The sequence below is a fragment of the Fukomys damarensis genome, unplaced genomic scaffold (assembly GCF_012274545.1).
Source record: "Fukomys damarensis isolate Sample0158 unplaced genomic scaffold, DMR_v1.0_HiC HiC_scaffold_39, whole genome shotgun sequence".
Classification (NCBI taxonomy): domain Eukaryota; kingdom Metazoa; phylum Chordata; class Mammalia; order Rodentia; family Bathyergidae; genus Fukomys; species Fukomys damarensis.
Genome location: NW_022900951.1, coordinates 15550468 through 15567339, shown reverse-complemented (window position 1 = coordinate 15567339; position 16872 = coordinate 15550468). Strand labels below are relative to the sequence as shown.

The 16872-nt window shown below is 39.3% G+C and overlaps 1 protein-coding gene across 10 annotated transcripts in view; it reads left to right on the top strand.

Moving 5' to 3' along the window:
* The window catches only part of Sh3kbp1 (SH3 domain containing kinase binding protein 1), a 346801-nt gene that overhangs the window by 253253 nt on the left and 76676 nt on the right, over positions 1-16872 (top strand). For all 10 annotated transcript variants that reach the window (XM_010643666.3, XM_033760274.1, XM_033760276.1 and 7 more), the window contains one exon: positions 12929-13036. In XM_010643666.3, the coding sequence (XP_010641968.1) occupies positions 12929-13036 (108 nt within the window). The remainder of the gene's footprint in view (positions 1-12928; positions 13037-16872) is intronic.

The window sequence follows — 16872 nt, the reverse complement described above, 5'->3', positions numbered from 1 at the left end:
ACTTTTCACTAATATTTTCAATTTTTATAAGTAATACTTTTGGGAAAAATGAGAATAAAACATATAAATATAACAAAAAGTAAAAACTGCCTATGAGCTTATCACTTTCACATACCATTATTAGTATTTTAGTGATTATTCTTCCAGACACTTTCAATATGTGTACATAATTATAGTTTAAAATAAAAATAAGGTCAAAATGTTCACACTACATTGTAACACTTCTTGTCCAAAATATATCATGATTGTCTTTGGCAACTTGGTTAAATGGTTGATCTATGGAGGGATTGAACTTTAGCCTGTTTCTGATTTTTCTTTTAGACCATGTTGCACATAGTCATCACCTTGCTTATAAGTCCCTGTGTGCATAATAATGTCTGCCAACTTCTACTAGCTGAATAATCTTGGGCAGGTTGTTCATTTTTCTGTGCCTTAGTTTGCACATCTGTGAAGTGGAAGTAATAATAAGACCTACCTCCTGGCGTTATGAAGATTAAATGAGTTAAAGTAGATGATATGGTTTGAATGTGTGCCCCAAAGTTTGTACGTTAAAAACTTCACTTCCAGTGCAACAAAGTAGAGAAGTGAGACCTTTAATAGGTGATTACATCCTGAGGACTCTGCCCTGATAAATGGATTAATGCCATTATGAACTGGGTTCATCATTACTGGATTCAGTCCCTGATAAAAGGATGTTTGCCCCCCTCCCTTTCCACTTGGCTTTCCACTTTCTACTGTGGGATGATGTAACAAGAAGTCCTTCACCAAGCGTGGGCCCCTCCTCATTGGGCCCCCTACCCTCCAGGATTGTAAGAAATAAATCTGCCCTTTATAAGTTACCCAGTGTCAAGTATAGCAGCTCAAAACAGACTACGACAGTGGATAAAGCACTTAGAAATCCTGGCTCACAATAAGTGCTGTATAAATGTTAGCATTTGGTATTATTTTCTGATGATAAATTGCTAACTGTAATGCTGCATCCATGCATTTTGGCATTTAAGTGATGTTCTGAAAGACCACGCCACTTTGATCTCCCCACAGGAGTATGTGAGACAATGTTTCCCTGTCCTTCTCATCCCTGGATATTATCATTCTTTGTACTCTCTGCTAATACAGTTTCATCTCCGCTAATTCTGTATTTTAAAAATTACTACTAAGTTAAAAATTTTATGTGTCGGGCTGAGGGTTTAGCTCAGTGGTGCATCTGCCTGCCTCGCAAGTGCAAGGTCCTGAGTTTGATCCCTGGTGCCAAAAAAACAAACAAAATTTTATGTGTCATTTTCCAATTGATTTTTATAAAAATATACCATATTCATGATATTAACCTACCATCTTGCATACTATAAATATTTTTTCTTAGTATATAACTCATGGAGATATTTAAGAAAAAATCATTAAAATGAATACCTTTTAGCCTTAAAATTTTCTCCTTTTATAGTTAACTGTATAGTGTAGTAAAATTCATCCCCTTAAGAATAGTTTTACTTAAGGCTTTTATATTTTAGTCCTAGTTAGAAAGGGTAGCTGGCTATTAAATGCATTCCTTTTCTGCCTTTCTCAGGGCTTTCCGGGGTTCTATTTAAAGCTTCTGTCCTTTCAGTATTTCTTATAGTGGCATTCAGTGAGCCCCTGAAGATCTGCATGGATGCTTATAAGGATCCTCATATCCTAGACTAGAACTTGGCAGACTTCTTCTGTAAAGAGCCAGAAAGCAAATAGTTTAGGCTTTGTGAGCTAAGTAGTCAGTCGTGACTACTCTTCCGCCTTTGTAGACGGGAAACACCAGGGTAGATGAATAGGTTTGGTGGAGTTCCAATAAAACTTTATTTATAAACACTTAAAATTGAATATCATGTAATTTTTATATCCCTTGAAATATTGTTCTTTGAGTTTTTAAAAAACCATTTAAAATATGAAAACTATTCTTAGCTTTTGGCCCATAGGCTATAGTTTGCTGACCCCTCAAACAGAATACCTGGAAATAGACCTATGAAAATCCAGCCAATTAATTTTCAAAAAAAGTGAAAAGACAGTTTAAGGTAGAAAGGATTTTTTTTCCAAAAAACAGTGTTGCCAGGACTGGACACACATAGGCAAAAAATGAGCTCCAATCTAAACCTAACACATACAAAAATTAACTCAGAATATACCATAGATCAACACATAAAATGCAAAACTTAAAATGTTATTTACGAAAACAGAAAAGAGTTCTTAGACATGATACCAAAAGCACAATCTATAAAAGAAAATAAATTGTAAATTTTAATTTAAGAAAAATGAAGAATTTTTACTCTGAAAAGACCCTGTTAAGTCAATATTGTTGGCTGGTCTGTTTTTCCCACAAAGGCCATCTGAGCCCCAGTGTTCAGTTAGTAACTGTCTGGTGTATGATTGCATGACTTTCAAGGACCTCACTTTTGTTCTGAGTTTTACTAAAAACATCTTTTGTCATAGAAAGCCATGGATCTCCTATATTGGAGTCTTTCTCTGACGCCATACCCCTTGTCTCCCAAGGTTGTGCCACTCTATTGGTCTGACCAGAATTTAGCCCGAGGGCCTGGATTTTGCTTGAGAATTTTATTTTGCACTCACTGCACTAGCCTAGAAGGCTTAGTAAAGATAGAAAGGCCCCAAACAAAATTTTAGTCCAAGAAATTAGTTTTCCTAGTGGGGAAACATCTTAAAAGAATTGTAGATTGTCCTACTAAAGAATGAAAGTAGAACATCGGAATTTATTAATAGCTGCTACAGCCATCTTTGGTGTTGTTGAACTTCAAAATGTATATGGCTATGCCCTTCTCTTATTTCTTCCCAGTCTTTACTTGTGAAACAAAGATTACCATCTCCTCCCCCTTCACTACCGTCTTTGTATTTCTTAGAGGTAGTACAGGAGCTAATAAACTCTCTGAAAACATAATGAAAGATGCTCTATGATTGCCACTGTTTTTTTTCAATGAAGCAAAATGATTTTCTTTCAGATCTAATACTCTTGTAATGAAATAAAAGCATGCATTTGGATGCAGAGTCCATACAGTTCTTTGAACAGAAATGAAAATGAAAATTCAAAGGAAAACTCAGCTACTGGATGCACAACCTTGAGAAGCTGTACATTTAGCCATGTGCTATGGGTGAACTGAAGGTGCATTTAGAAATAGCTTTTAAGACTTAACATAAAGTGGTCATCTCAATGTAAATGACCTACCAAATAGAAACCGGGGAGTTTTTATGAAAGCATATTGCTGCATGATTTCAAAAATCTGATTAAGTTTAAATGGGTGGAAAAATGTAAAAGTGCTTCCTTAATGATTTGTACTTTGTGTATGACTTATGCACATGCCCATGTTTCTCCTTGTTATACTTAAAGTCAGATTATAAGTGCACAGGAAAGGCTCTGTCTATATAAGTGTTTCATCTTTACATGATTGCTGATTTTTGAAGTAGATTTATGGAGACAGAAAGTCTCATTCTTCTGTTAGAAATAAGGCAAAGGCATAAACATTTTCTGAGAAGACCTGCAATTACATATACCACAAAGGAAGTCAAGAAGCATTCTGATATATTTGTTGTGGACAGACTATATGGTCATGCCCCACAAGTCCAGGGGGTGCTTAGTCCGAATGGTGACCCTGGAGTTAGGCCAACAGGCCACTTCTGTTGGCTACTAGTCTCTGAAGAGTTTCCATGCAAAAAGCATCTTTTTCTGAGAGGAAAGTTAGTTGTAAACACAGAGGCCTAGGGGGCTTCTGCCTTTAGTTGGCTTCTGTTAAAGTCCCTCCTCCACCCCCAGGCCCACCTGATTCTGGCCTGGAACTCTCACTGCCTATGTAAGTTCTCTGCTCTACCTGGAGAGTGAGATTTGACTTCAGTTTTTTTCTCATTTCTTAGTGACATCTGAATTCCAAGTTTACTTTGGTAGCATTTCCTAGCCCCTGTGCTATGAGTAGATTAGAGGAATGGAGGAACGTGATCCCCTGAGTGTTCCAGGGTGAATGGGAAGGACCTTAGGTGGTTGTAACTTCTTTCTGGGATGATGACCTCCAACAACCGTTGACCTCTGGCAGTATTTCATAAAAATCCTGTCATTTTATATGTGTGCCATTATCTGAAATAGCTGATTGGCCTGTATTTATTTCCTATGTAATGATGTTTAACAGTAGGTCTATTTTAACTTAGAGAATATTTCACCTTCCTTGTTAGAGAAAGTTACATAGGTTAACAGAGGAAACTCCAGGATAATTAAAAACCCTTATGTGTATCTTCATTTCAGACATTCTTTTCTCTGGGACTTCTTTTGGGAATTAGATCTTGAAACAGCTCAGACTTTAAAGATAGTGCTTAAAATTATATTATATTTAAAATACAATAAATTCACTATAAAGAAACAATTTTCTCTGGGACTTCTTTTGGGAATTAGATCTTGAAACAGCTCAGACTTTAAAGATAGTGCTTAAAATTATATTATATTTAAAATACAATAAATTCACTAATTAAAGAAACAATCTTTTAAAAGAAGTATATGACTTCTGGTTGCATTTATGGTGGAATAACAAGTATTAGATTTATCCTACTGCCATAGAAACTAAAAATGAAGAAAATATATGAAGCAACTGTTTTTAGGCATCAGACAATGTTTGGTATAAGGATGTAACTCTAGACAGGAAGGAAGCATACAAGTGAGTTTCACACCAACCTTGGCTTTTTGCCTGGGGCCACTTTCTAAATTGAAGCACAGTGTAGTGGAGCCCAAACAAAGAGCAGCAGGCTCCTGGGATAGAGAAAACAAGAATGACAATCCAGGCTGCTGAGGCGGCTCAAATTTGCAGGGCAGGAAACTGCAGAGGAGTAAGCTATACAGAGAAATAGTTCCAGAAATCCATAGAGGTGTCCATTGAGTCTTTGGACAAGTACTATTCTGGGCATCGATACAGGGCAAGACTCTACTAGATCTGGCAGAAGAAAAAGATGTGGGTGGCTGTAAGCTGAATGAATGGATAACCCAGAAATCACTAGTGATGGGAGGTGCTGCAGTCCTGGCCAAGCACAATAGAAAAATGCAGGATGCTGAACACTTTTTCATCCAATTGAGGACCTAGAAAAGCCATCCATAGTAATAGTGCTACCCTAGTCTCACCCTAGTAAAGCCTAAAAACCAACCCTTGATAAGTCAAGCTGATATGCAAGTAACTTTCCTACAATAAAATGCATTCTTTCAAGGAAGACATGGTGGCATGCACAGTTGTTGAGAGCATGTACTCACGAATGGCTGGATCAATAAAGCAGCAAGATAATGGGAAGTATGGTATAGGTAGCTTGTAAAAGATATGGGAGCATTTATCAATGCAGTTTTCAGGCATTAATACATGTACTTCAGTTAGTATTGGCACCACCATGAGGAAGCTTGCTTACTGATTTTTTGTGTATTAGTCATTCAGTATTTTTATCATAAAATATGTAAAGTAAAAAGAATCAGAATTTAACGTAACAAAGCATATAAAGTGTTGTCCAATAAGAATCTAGGAATCAGCTGGGCATGTTGGCACATGCCTGGAATCCCAGGACCTGGGAGGCTGAGGCATGAGGGTCATAAATTCGAGGATAACCTGGGGTACATAGCGAGGCTCTGTCTCAAAGAAACCAAAAATTTAAAAAATAAAAGAAGCTGAAATTTATATAAGTAGATGAACCCCTGACCGTGACTTCCCAGTGTCACAAGAGTAAATAACTGCCTGGCCAATCCCTGCATACTGCCATTTGGAATGTGGCATTTTCTTTTCTTTTTTTTTTTCTCATTGAGTTTATTGGTACATTTTAGGTATACAGTACAGTTACATTCATTATTGGGATCTTGTGCCTTTACATGACAGATCTTGGTTCTCATTTTTTCCCCTTGTCCCTCCCCTCCCTTCACCCCCTCCTCCCTTCCCTATTTGCAAACACGTTATTTCCATTTTCTCGTGTTTTTTTTTCTTTTCCCTATTTCCTTTCTCCTACCCTTCCCACTTCCCCTTCACCTTTAGCCCTTTTCTTCCTATTTCACATTGTCAATTATACTGTGGCATTTTCTTGAGTGGACTTGTCTGTAGGACTTGTCCATAGGTGTCCACAGGCTTCCTTCATTAACTGTGGTCTCCAGAAATTTCTTCTAACACTGAGATAGACCATAGTTCTCTTTTTTTCCTGTTACCTCATAAACAGTGATGCGGATGAGCCAGATTTAGCAACTGACTTATGGGGATATTGGAAACTCTGAACAGCAGTCCCAGCCATACAACATAATTGCATCTCTTGGGGAGGCATTAACAAGCAGAAGCAGAGCAGAGTGCTCCTGGGTTTCGGCTTCCACAGAGCTTTTGCTCAACAGCTCCCCCAGAGCTCCATGCAGGAGGTGTTCATTAGTAAATATTAAATGGCACTTTCCATACTGTTGGTGGATGGTGCGGGCGTGGGGCCCCGTTGGGGCACTGTAGGGCCCACTTAGTCACACAAAATCGTTCAGCTCTCACTTTCTCCTCAAGTGGTGTCTCAGTCATTAGGGAAGGCCCTGAAAAATAGCCATAGTGGCACCTTTAGTAAATCAGTAGTGGGGGACAGCTGCTCACTAGTACTGACTGAACAAAATGTTTCTCTTTCATTTGGAGCAGATGATGAACTCATTTTTTTAATCTTTTCATTATTTTGGCTTGACATGTCCATTTTTAAGCTCTATGTTTCCCCTTTGAACTAAAAAATGTGCTATAATTTCTGAGAAAACATAACCTTTTTGTCATGGTTATGAACAAACAATAAATTCAGTACAGACAGATAAGCCTGATTGTATAGATGAAGCTTGCTCTGTGAAGCTAATCTATACCTGCCTCCTCTTCCTGTTCAACTTCTCCCTTCTACTATTTTTTCTTTCTTCTACTATTCTTTTCTTTTTTTTCCTCTCTCTCTCTCTCTCTCTCTCTCTCTCTCTCTCTCTCTCTCTCATTGATTTTATTTTTTGAGACAGAGTCTCACTAGTTCAGTCTCACCTCAGACTTATTATGTAGCCCAGTCTGGCTTCGAGCTTGTGGTCCTCCTGCCTGGGCCTCCTCAGAGCTGGTATTATAGGCATGTGCTAACTCACACAGCACTTCTACCATTTGAGAATGGAGGGAAGTAGAATGGCAGTCCAGGAAAAGTGCGGGCTATCTGTCTACTCATCCATTCAGTCAACATATAGTCAGAATCAATCAGTGTGTGCCAGCCAGGTGTGGTGGCATTTGCCTATAATTCCAGCATTGTGGGAGGTTGAAGCAGGAGGATTGCAAGTTTGATCCCAGCCTGAACAGTTTAGCAATTTAGCAAGATCCTGACTCAAAATTTAAAAAAAAAAGGCTCTGGGAGGTAGCCTAGAATAAAGGCCCTGGGTTCAATCCCTAGTACTTAAAAAAATCAGCATGTGCCAAGCATTGTACTAGATATGAGGTAGATATAAAGAGGTGAGATAATAGATCATTGTTTTCAAGGGATCTGTATTCCATTTTAGAGAACCTTACCTCTCAAAGTATTATCCATAAAGCACCAGCATTAACATTACCTGGGAAATTCTTAGAAATGCTGGATCTCAGACTTGCCCTAGACCCATTGAGTCTGAATTTTCATTTTTACAATATCCCCAGGCGAGAATTATGCACATTAAAGCTTGGGAAGCCCAGATCGAAATCCCCATATCCCTTTGCACTCTGAACAAAACAGCACAAGATAAGGTTATGACTCATTCTTTTTTTTTTTTCATTGAGTTTATTGGTACATTTTAGGTATACAGTACAGTTACATTCATCATTGGGATCTTGTACCTTTACATGACAGCTCTTGGTTCTCATGTTTTCCCCATACCCCTGCCCTCCCTTCACCCTTCCGCACTCCCCTATTTACAAATGTTTCCATTTTTTCCTTTTCTCATATTTTTTTCTTTTCCCTTATTTCCTTTCCCCTCCCCTTCCCACTTCCCGTACACCTTTAGCCCTTTTATTCCTATTTCACATTGTCAGTTATACAATTTGGATCTTATTTACACTTTTAGTTTTGCACACAAGAGAAACTATTCGGTATTTACACATGTTGTGACTCATTCTTTTAATGATTTACAAGCCAGGTGGCAAATTCATCTTTTCTAAAGATTTGAAGTGCCCAGAGTAGACACGGGCACACCAGGTCTCACTTATGAGTCCCAGTGCACATGGCCTCACTGTGCCAACGGGTGGTCTGTCAGGGAGTTCATGTCAGCTGGCCCCTGGCCCAGTAGCTGTGGGGAGCACTGGAACACTTCAACCAGGTTACCTGGGGCCATTCTGGCAGGATTGAATGGACTCATGCATGATGTAGAAGTATCAGCATGGCCTTGTTCGGACACACCCCAGAGCCTTGGCATCTTGCCAGGGATTAGAGTTGCTTCACCCAAGGCAGAGGGAGTAGGAATACTTCATCAGTATCCCCAAATGGTGTTGGGTCACATTAAGAAGTTTTCCTGGCCATATTGTTCCTTGTGGATTGGGGCCAGTCCATATAATCACAACAACCAGCATTTGTGTCCTTTTCACCTTGCAAAGATTTTCACATGTATCAAGAAACTGAGATCTGGAGAGTTGTCCTACCTGGTAGATGGCTTAAGTACCACATAGCCCACATTTTCTCTCTTCCTTCTCTCTCAGAGTCCCACTTCAACATGTCAGGCAAACTAAGCAATATCTGTATCGTGGCTCCCTTATTAGTGGTATTTTAGCAGCGAGCAGATAGTCCAAGATGGTGCAGGACTTAGTGGCTGGACTACAGCATACTTAAGGCTGTCAGTTCATTTCCTACAAGGAAAAGGAGCATTTCCATTTTATGAGGAAGAATGTCCTATATTTTGCTTTAATATCTGCTTAGTGATGACATTCTGACTTCACAAGTCATCGACCGCCCATTCATCCATTCTGCTCCTGTCGCTTACAGGTGCCACTTTGCCTTCCACCTCCCATCACTGTTCAGTAGACACTGGTTGGGAACCTTTGCTCTAAGTTCCAATTCTTGAACATTGACTTCTGTGACCGGACCTTCCCATTTTCCCACTTCCTTCCTTCACACTCTTTTTTCCTTCTGTATTACCTCAGTTCTTGGTCTCATTTTTGCTGCCTGGCTTTTCTTGATCCCCCTTGCTTTTAAATCCAGCCAAGTACTCCTGCTGATGTTTCCATGCTGTTTTGGTTCACTGCATCTGCCTCTCCCTTGAGGCTCTGAGCTTGGGAATCCCATGAGAATGTGATGATTTTCTTTTTTTCCCTTGGATTCCTCTCCTATCTTGTGCATTTTCAGTCCTTAAGAAATAAATTGAATTTTCTGCTCTTTTACACTTCTGGAAGCACAGCCCTGATACGAATAATTCTAGTTTCAGCTCTATCAAAAGCCTCATTCTTTTGTCTGCTTTGTTAAAGAGGAATTATTTTCTCTTCTCATTTTGCTATCAAAATTATTACCATTTCTCTTAAATTAGCTTCTACTGCTGAGGGGAAAATGCCTCTGTTTTCTGCAGATCTCTTCTCCACTCCAGGCATGCTGACCCTATACCTGGCTTCTGTCCTGCAGCAACCTCTTTTTTTTTTGTCTCTCCTTAGTATTCTCAGCCACAGTGGCAGTTTTCTTTTTAAATGTGCTTATCTCATCTATGGGCCTTGTGTTTATTATTATACCAATCAGAACAATTATACGTATTGTGTTCTCCCTTTGTGCTTTCCCTTTCTTGCTTTGAATTGAAGGATGATTAGCATTGTTACTGTTTTCCTTAAGGAGCAGAGTATAGATGAACCATCTAAACCAGTCATCACCAATGGGAGAATTGATAAATATAATGTCATTATGTATTGTTTTCCCCTGCAGGCAAGCATGAATTCTCAGGTTATTCTGAATAGGCTTTTGCTTATTAAAATTCTCTTTAATGTTTTTCTGACAAATGAAGCAAATTATTGTTTAGGTGGAGCATGGTTTTGTACCATTTAGAAAGACTATAAGTAACAGCACTATACAATGTTTGTAAACCTTTGATAGACATACTTCTGTATCAGATGGTCCAAATGAATGTGAAGAAAAGTCCAGTCTTTTCATAAGCAAACCTTTCACATGTGAGAAGATTTCAAAATATGTTATTTAGCTGGGCATGGTGGCACGCACTCTGGGAAGCTGAGGCAAGAAGGTCACAAGTTTGAGCCCTACCTGGGCAACTTAGTGATTTCGTGAGACCCTGTCTCAAAATAAAAAGGGCCAAGGATGTTGCTCAGTGCAAAGACCCTGAGTTCATTCCCTAGTACCACACATGCACACACAAAAGCTGTTATTTGAAAAGCTGTTGATAGTTCTCTCTTCTTTTGGTACCAGAGCACTTGGTTGATACCTGCTACCCAAAAGGACCCTGGAGAATATTGTGTGTCTGTCTTTCATGTTCATCTCTAAGATTCCAGGCATAGAGACCATGTTCTCTGCATGCCTAAAATGCAGTACCTACAGAATTTAAATATATTTTGTACTTAATAGATGTTTCCTGAATAGCATGAAGTCAGAGACAGAACTGTGTATTAGAGAAAAGTTAAGGCATTCATCATATCACTTTCCTAAATGTGAGTTTTAAGTTGGATTTTGAAAAAGGATACATGCAGAAAGAAAGGAGAAAAAGATGTGCCAGGTGTAAGACTACCAGGGATCTTAACCAGGCGTTTTGAAGAACTATCGAACAGCGAACAGCACAGTGAGACAACACCTCAGAGGAACGGAAGGAGCCGCACCCAAGAATGGTGTTAAACAGACCTTTATTAGTCTCGCCAGATGGCCCCTCCAAGCAATGACTTGGAGAGCACCCCTGCTCAGAGTACAAGAGGGTTTCATATGTTTCTAGATGGGGAGGAAGCAAGCAAAATTACAGAAGCGAAATATGGCGGTTAGAAGAAAGGAGCAGAATATATAGTTTGCACAGGATGAGGCTGTGACAAACTACAGAGCTGTGGTTAATCTCTATAGGAATGCCATTTTAATGACAAAGTGTAGAGCTATGGTTAATCTTTATAGGAATCATTTATCTCTTTTACTTGGAATGTTCACACTTGGTGTTTGTTTCTGACCATTGTCCTGAGTAAATGCTGCCTTTTTAGTGACCTTGGGCCTTTCTTGTTCTCTCAAGAGGGCAAGTTTAACCTTTAACCAAGATGGCATCGTGCTAGCACTTTAAGCCTGACACCAGGAATCTCCTCAGAAGCAGAAATTTCTGGATTGTACTTAATTTCTAAGGATTTAGGGGTAAAGAAATTCTACCCCTTTCCTTTGACATTGATAGACGTTGGAAGTCACCAAATCCTACCACAACCCCTGATTGTGAATCTTTTCCCAGGAACTAGTTAGTTTGAGGGGTGAGAGTGTGGCAGGAGCAGGTCTATACTGTTTACCTGGACTTACAATTTTTCTCATTAAATCTGAAGTTGTTGCTCCAAATGTATTTATTTTTTTATATCAGTTAGGACTAGATTTACAGTCTGTGCCTAAAGACTAATTTCCGAAACCTGCATTCTCTTCTATGGGGGTCAGTTTAACCTTGCAACACATACCACTGGGGAAGTGGAAGGGGATGATGATTTATCACCTGAGGCAGACCGCATGCTAATTTATGTAGAATCCCCATCAGTTCAGGTAGCCAAAGGCCATTTTGTCTGGAGTAATCCGAGTATTGGATTACAGAAGATTACATACCTCAAGGCTAGAAAATGTCTTCATTGATTCCACAGATACTTATTTTATGAGACCCTGTGCAAAGGCCTGGACTATAACGATAAGACAAAATCAAATGTGTAACTCACCTTTTGGAATGTCTGATCTAGCAAGGCAAAAATGAGCCACATCAGCCGTGGCCTTCCTGGGACCTCCATCTGATGCTGGAGACCTCCTGATACCTACCTCAACCCCCTGGGAATTGGAGGATCATGGGTGAGAGAAGTAGAATTGGACCCAGAGGAACCAGAAGACCCAAGGGGCAAATTCATTACAAATGAATCACACTTCTAAGCAGGTGAAAGGGGGCAATACTAGGAGAGGTTTTGTGACCTGAGGTTGAGTGCCTAGGACAGTAGTGGCCAAACTTTGGTGCATATGCCACAGCACGCTGTGTGTATCATTGAAAGCTCTGAAAGGTTTGCCATCACTGGCCTAAGATAACTGTGAGGCCACAGTAGAAGCTTGAAGAAGCCTTGGATCTTACCAGGCTTGCTCATTGCTCTCTCCTCTAGCACCTGGCATAGTGTGGGTACTCATGAAATATTCAGTGAATGAATGAACAGAGTAGAGATTATTTAAAGGGAAGCAGCTTTGATCTGCAACAGTGATTAGGTTTCTTCATTCATTTAGTAAGCAAACATTGAGTTCTCTAAGGTGAAAGAAGGGCTTTTCATGGTGACAACTGTGCCTCATCAATATCAAAAAGAGAAGGTGAAGGAGAGCAGGGTATTAATGAGCTTGTGTAAAGTGTGATTTTCCTTATGCTTGGCTGACTGTCACAGAGCCCTTTTTAGTCTTGATGTGCTTTGTGACAAGTTAACCAAAGAGAACATTTGTACATGTGATGTTTTCTAAGCCACCTTTGTAGTTAACGAAATGCTTTTATTTCAGTAGAGTTAAAATGAAGAAAATATATATTCTCTCATCTTTAAAGAAATAAAACAGAAGGCTTTATTGATTCAGGGCATCTGAAATCAGCATTGAGTTTTGAGTCCCCGTTAGCAGCTCTGGCACACTTAAGCTTTTGTTCTCCTCTGCAACTTTGGGATCTGCGCTGACCATTGTCATGTTGATACTGTTCTCAAAGAGTTGGCTTCTATTCTCTCATAAGGGGATATCGGACCTCTATGGAAGGTGATTGCCCCCATTTCTCACTCTTCTCTCCTGTTTCTAGGACTGCATCGACATAGGCTGGTGGGAAGGAGAGCTCAATGGTAGACGAGGAGTGTTCCCTGATAACTTCGTGAAGTTACTTCCACCAGACTTTGACAAGGAGGGAAATGTAAGTCTCTGTGCCTTTGATCTCATTGTTCTGCGTGCTGTCAGAATTGTGTCTTCCAAGATGGGACTTGGGATGAGGGGCGGGGATGTGTGGTGTATTGTTGAAGAACACTGGTGTTTGAATGTTGGATGGGCCTGGGTTCTGAGCGCCCTTACTCTCTATACCTGTAATAAGTTTATTATAGAATTCATCTTCCAGCTACTGACCATGATCACTACTGTACAGTTGCACGTAAAAACAAGATAATGTGAATAAGGCACCTAGGATAGTACATGGCATTTGAGTGCCCAAATAAACTGTGGGAACCCTGGGTGCTCTGTTAGGTAAGTGGATGGCTGTTATCTTGCGTAGCACAGTTCTTGGGGGTGGTGAAGTAGCTAATATTGTGGAAGTTGCTGAAAAGCATATTGTGAGGCTGAGGATGTAGAGTAAAGGCCTGCTAATATTCCTACACTACATGCATTTTGTGGACATACATACATAATCTTGCATACGTACATATGCATTTCTCATTTATGTATTCTCTTTCTTTGAGGGAACCTATTCAATCATGCTACTGTTAAAATTAGCCAGTCCATTTTTGTTTGCTTCATTCTACCTGTACTGTTTCTCCATTAATGATGTAATAAGAAAGGTTGAAAAGCTGGAAGCACTTAGTGTAAAGAGGCAGCAATTTGGCCTTATCCATCCCATTCTGAATGTCAGTACTCTTTGCTCAGGCTTGTACATGACTTCTGCCCACCTTCCCTGGCCTGGGTCTGATACTGGTTTCATGCTGAAGCTGATCTTGACACATTTCCATTCTAATCGAGCTGAGGTATGGGAAGAATAACTACAATACTGGTAGATCGATTGCCAAAGATAGTAAACTAGCACTTAATGATACATGTGCTGCTTAAACAAATAGATGCAATTGTTTAAGAAGCTAGCTGGTGTTGGCATCTGTCAAGATTGTGCCCTGTAGGGCTGACGATATAGCTCAGTGGCGCCATGCCTGTCTGGCAAGTGCAAGGTCCTGAGTTCAATTCCTAGTCCAAAAAAAAAAAAATGATTGTGTCCTGTAGATTTTTAGATGGGTTTGAAGTGTAAGGACACATTTTTAAAATGCTTTTTGCTAAGTTGCTTTCTTGTATTGTTTAGGTGAAGAGTGGTCTGTTCTACACCTGTTGTTCTTCCTTGAAATATGAGTTTTGGTGCTAGAGAGTCTAGACTCTGCTTTCCAATGTTTTCTAGATCCTTAATACTTAAAGTGTGATCCATAAACCAAAAGTATTAGTATAACTTGAAAGCTCATTAGAGATGCTTACACCATACCCTATATCTGATGAATCAGAAACTATATTTTTGACAGGATTCTCGGGTGGTGTGTTTGCTTTCTGAAGTTTGAGAAACACTGGTGTGCAACCAGTATCCACCTGAGTTGAAAACAGCCCCCATTTCACATTATCTGTTATACATTTTAATCCTTATCTATACTTTCAGTTTCTCATGCCAGAGAAACTATTCAGTATTTACTTACACATATGTGTCCTATTTATTTCACTTAAGAGTGTGGCCTCAATGTACATCCATTTAGCTATAAATGTCTCTAGTTTCTCATTCTTTATGGCTGAGTAGTACTCCATTTTATTTTTTTAAAAAACACGTTTTCTTTATCCAACTGGAAAATAGGAAGAAAAGGTCCAAAGGGGAAGGGGAAGTGGAAGGGGTAGGGGTAGGGGAAAGGAAAGAAAGGAAAGGAATAAATATGAGAAAAGAAAAAAATAGAAAGGTCTTTGTAAATAGGGAGGGGTGGAGGGGTTGAACAGAGGGCAGGGAAATGGGGAAAAAATAAGAACCAAGATATATTATGTAACGATACAAATTCCCAATAATGAATGTCAGTATATTGTGTACCTAAAAAGTACCAATAAAATTAATGAACAAAGAAATTTTTAAAAACAACCCCACCTTCCACTTCTCCCATATTTTATGAAGGAAATAAACACATAATACAGAAGACCTCATTATTAAATAAGGAAATTTTCTACCAAGTAAAATCACTTAAGACATTTTTACTAATAACTATGGCAATGGTGGGTTATCAACTGACAGAAAAATTAGTCACTAAGAAAACAGATTCTAAATACTCAGTAATGACTGGTTTAGGACAAATTTTGAAATAATGAGACTCAGGAATGAGTTTCACCTAACATTTATAGAATATACTAGCCGTGTCTCTAGGCCAGTGATGGCAAACCTTTTAGATCTTACAAAGATAACAGCCAGCTGTGGCGTGTGTGCCATGGGTTTACTACCACTGCTATTGGCTGTGGCATCAGAAAGACCCAGATTTGAATCCTTCCTCTGTCACTTGTTCTCTATCTAGGGCCATGTCACTGAATGTCTCTAAGCATCAGTATTCTCCTCTGTAAAGTTATGAGTAATTACACTTACTTTGTTGAATACTTGAGATTGACTGAGGTGAAGAACATGAATTCCTTTAATGTCTAGAAGTTGGTAAATGTCTTATACACATTAACCATTCTGATCATTATGATTATTATTACCATAGAGGGAGGGAAAGGCTCCAACAGAACTATGAAGTAAGGTTAGAAGGCTGACTCTGGTTCTTTTTGCTTCAGCTCGATCAAATCAATGCAATTATTTCAGTGTCTTGGTTAGTTTCCCTGGGAAACCAAAGGCATCTAAGAACTTCAATAATAGCCATTAAAAGGCATCCAGTGGTGTATAAAACACATTTATAGAGACATGTTACTGCTCATATTCTACTCTATTTTCATTCATCTACCCAGTATTTATTGAGTTTTGGGGGCTGGCCATCATGGTGGTTGATTGGAAGTGAGGCGTACACACAGTTGCTACCCTTGTGGGCTTAGATTTAGGTAGCAAGCCTGGTGTTCTAGGCTGTAGAGGCCTGCTAGGCCTTTCTGAAAGGATATTCAGTGTGAACCCAAGTGAGTGGAGACAAGGGGCCAGCCAGAATACCTGTTGCAGGTTTCTCAGCTATCTTTGTGAGACTGGTAAAAGAGTCATGCCCTGAAGCACTAGAACACCAAAACCTTCATGATAACTCCTCTCCATTTGACCAAAGAATCTTAACAAGCATGCTACCCTGCTAGACATTTTTCATCTTACTGGTTCTGACTGAGATACTGTGGTTTGCTTTTCTAAAACTGACAGATGAGATTGAATGTATTTATCATGTGCAACACGTTTTGAAGTACAGTCAGCCTTCTGTATCTGCAGGTTTCACAACTCTATTTAGTCAATCTCGAATCAAAATTGTTTTTTTTTTTTAAATTTTCATCTATACTGCAGATAAACACTTTTTAAGTTGTCGTTCCCGAAAAATACAGTCTGAAAGCTATATGCATGGCACCTGCATTGCTTTAGGTTTACAAGTAAGCTAGAGATGATTTAAGGTTTACAGAAGAATGTGCTTAGGTTATATGCAAATGCAATCCCATTTTATATAAAGAACTTGAGTATCAGTGAATTTTAGTATCCACAGAGGTTCCTGGAACCAATTTCTCACAGAGTCCAAGAGATGACATTGTGGAAGGGCTAAATCTACCTAATTTACATGTGTATCACCTCACATAGTTACCCTTTTTATGTTAATAGGCAGTATAGTCTTGAAGACTACTGTAGAATCTGGATCATTCTTTTAAAAAATAGGTGACCTCTGTTGTGTCCACGTGCCTTTTAGTTTCTAGCTTTTTCTTCCTTTTTTTTTATAGGACAGCAAATCCACTCAGGCAAGACCAACCCTGTAGTATACTTTTCTAGGAACTGTGTGTTACGTAAGGCACTAAGGGAAGTGCTTCCACCAG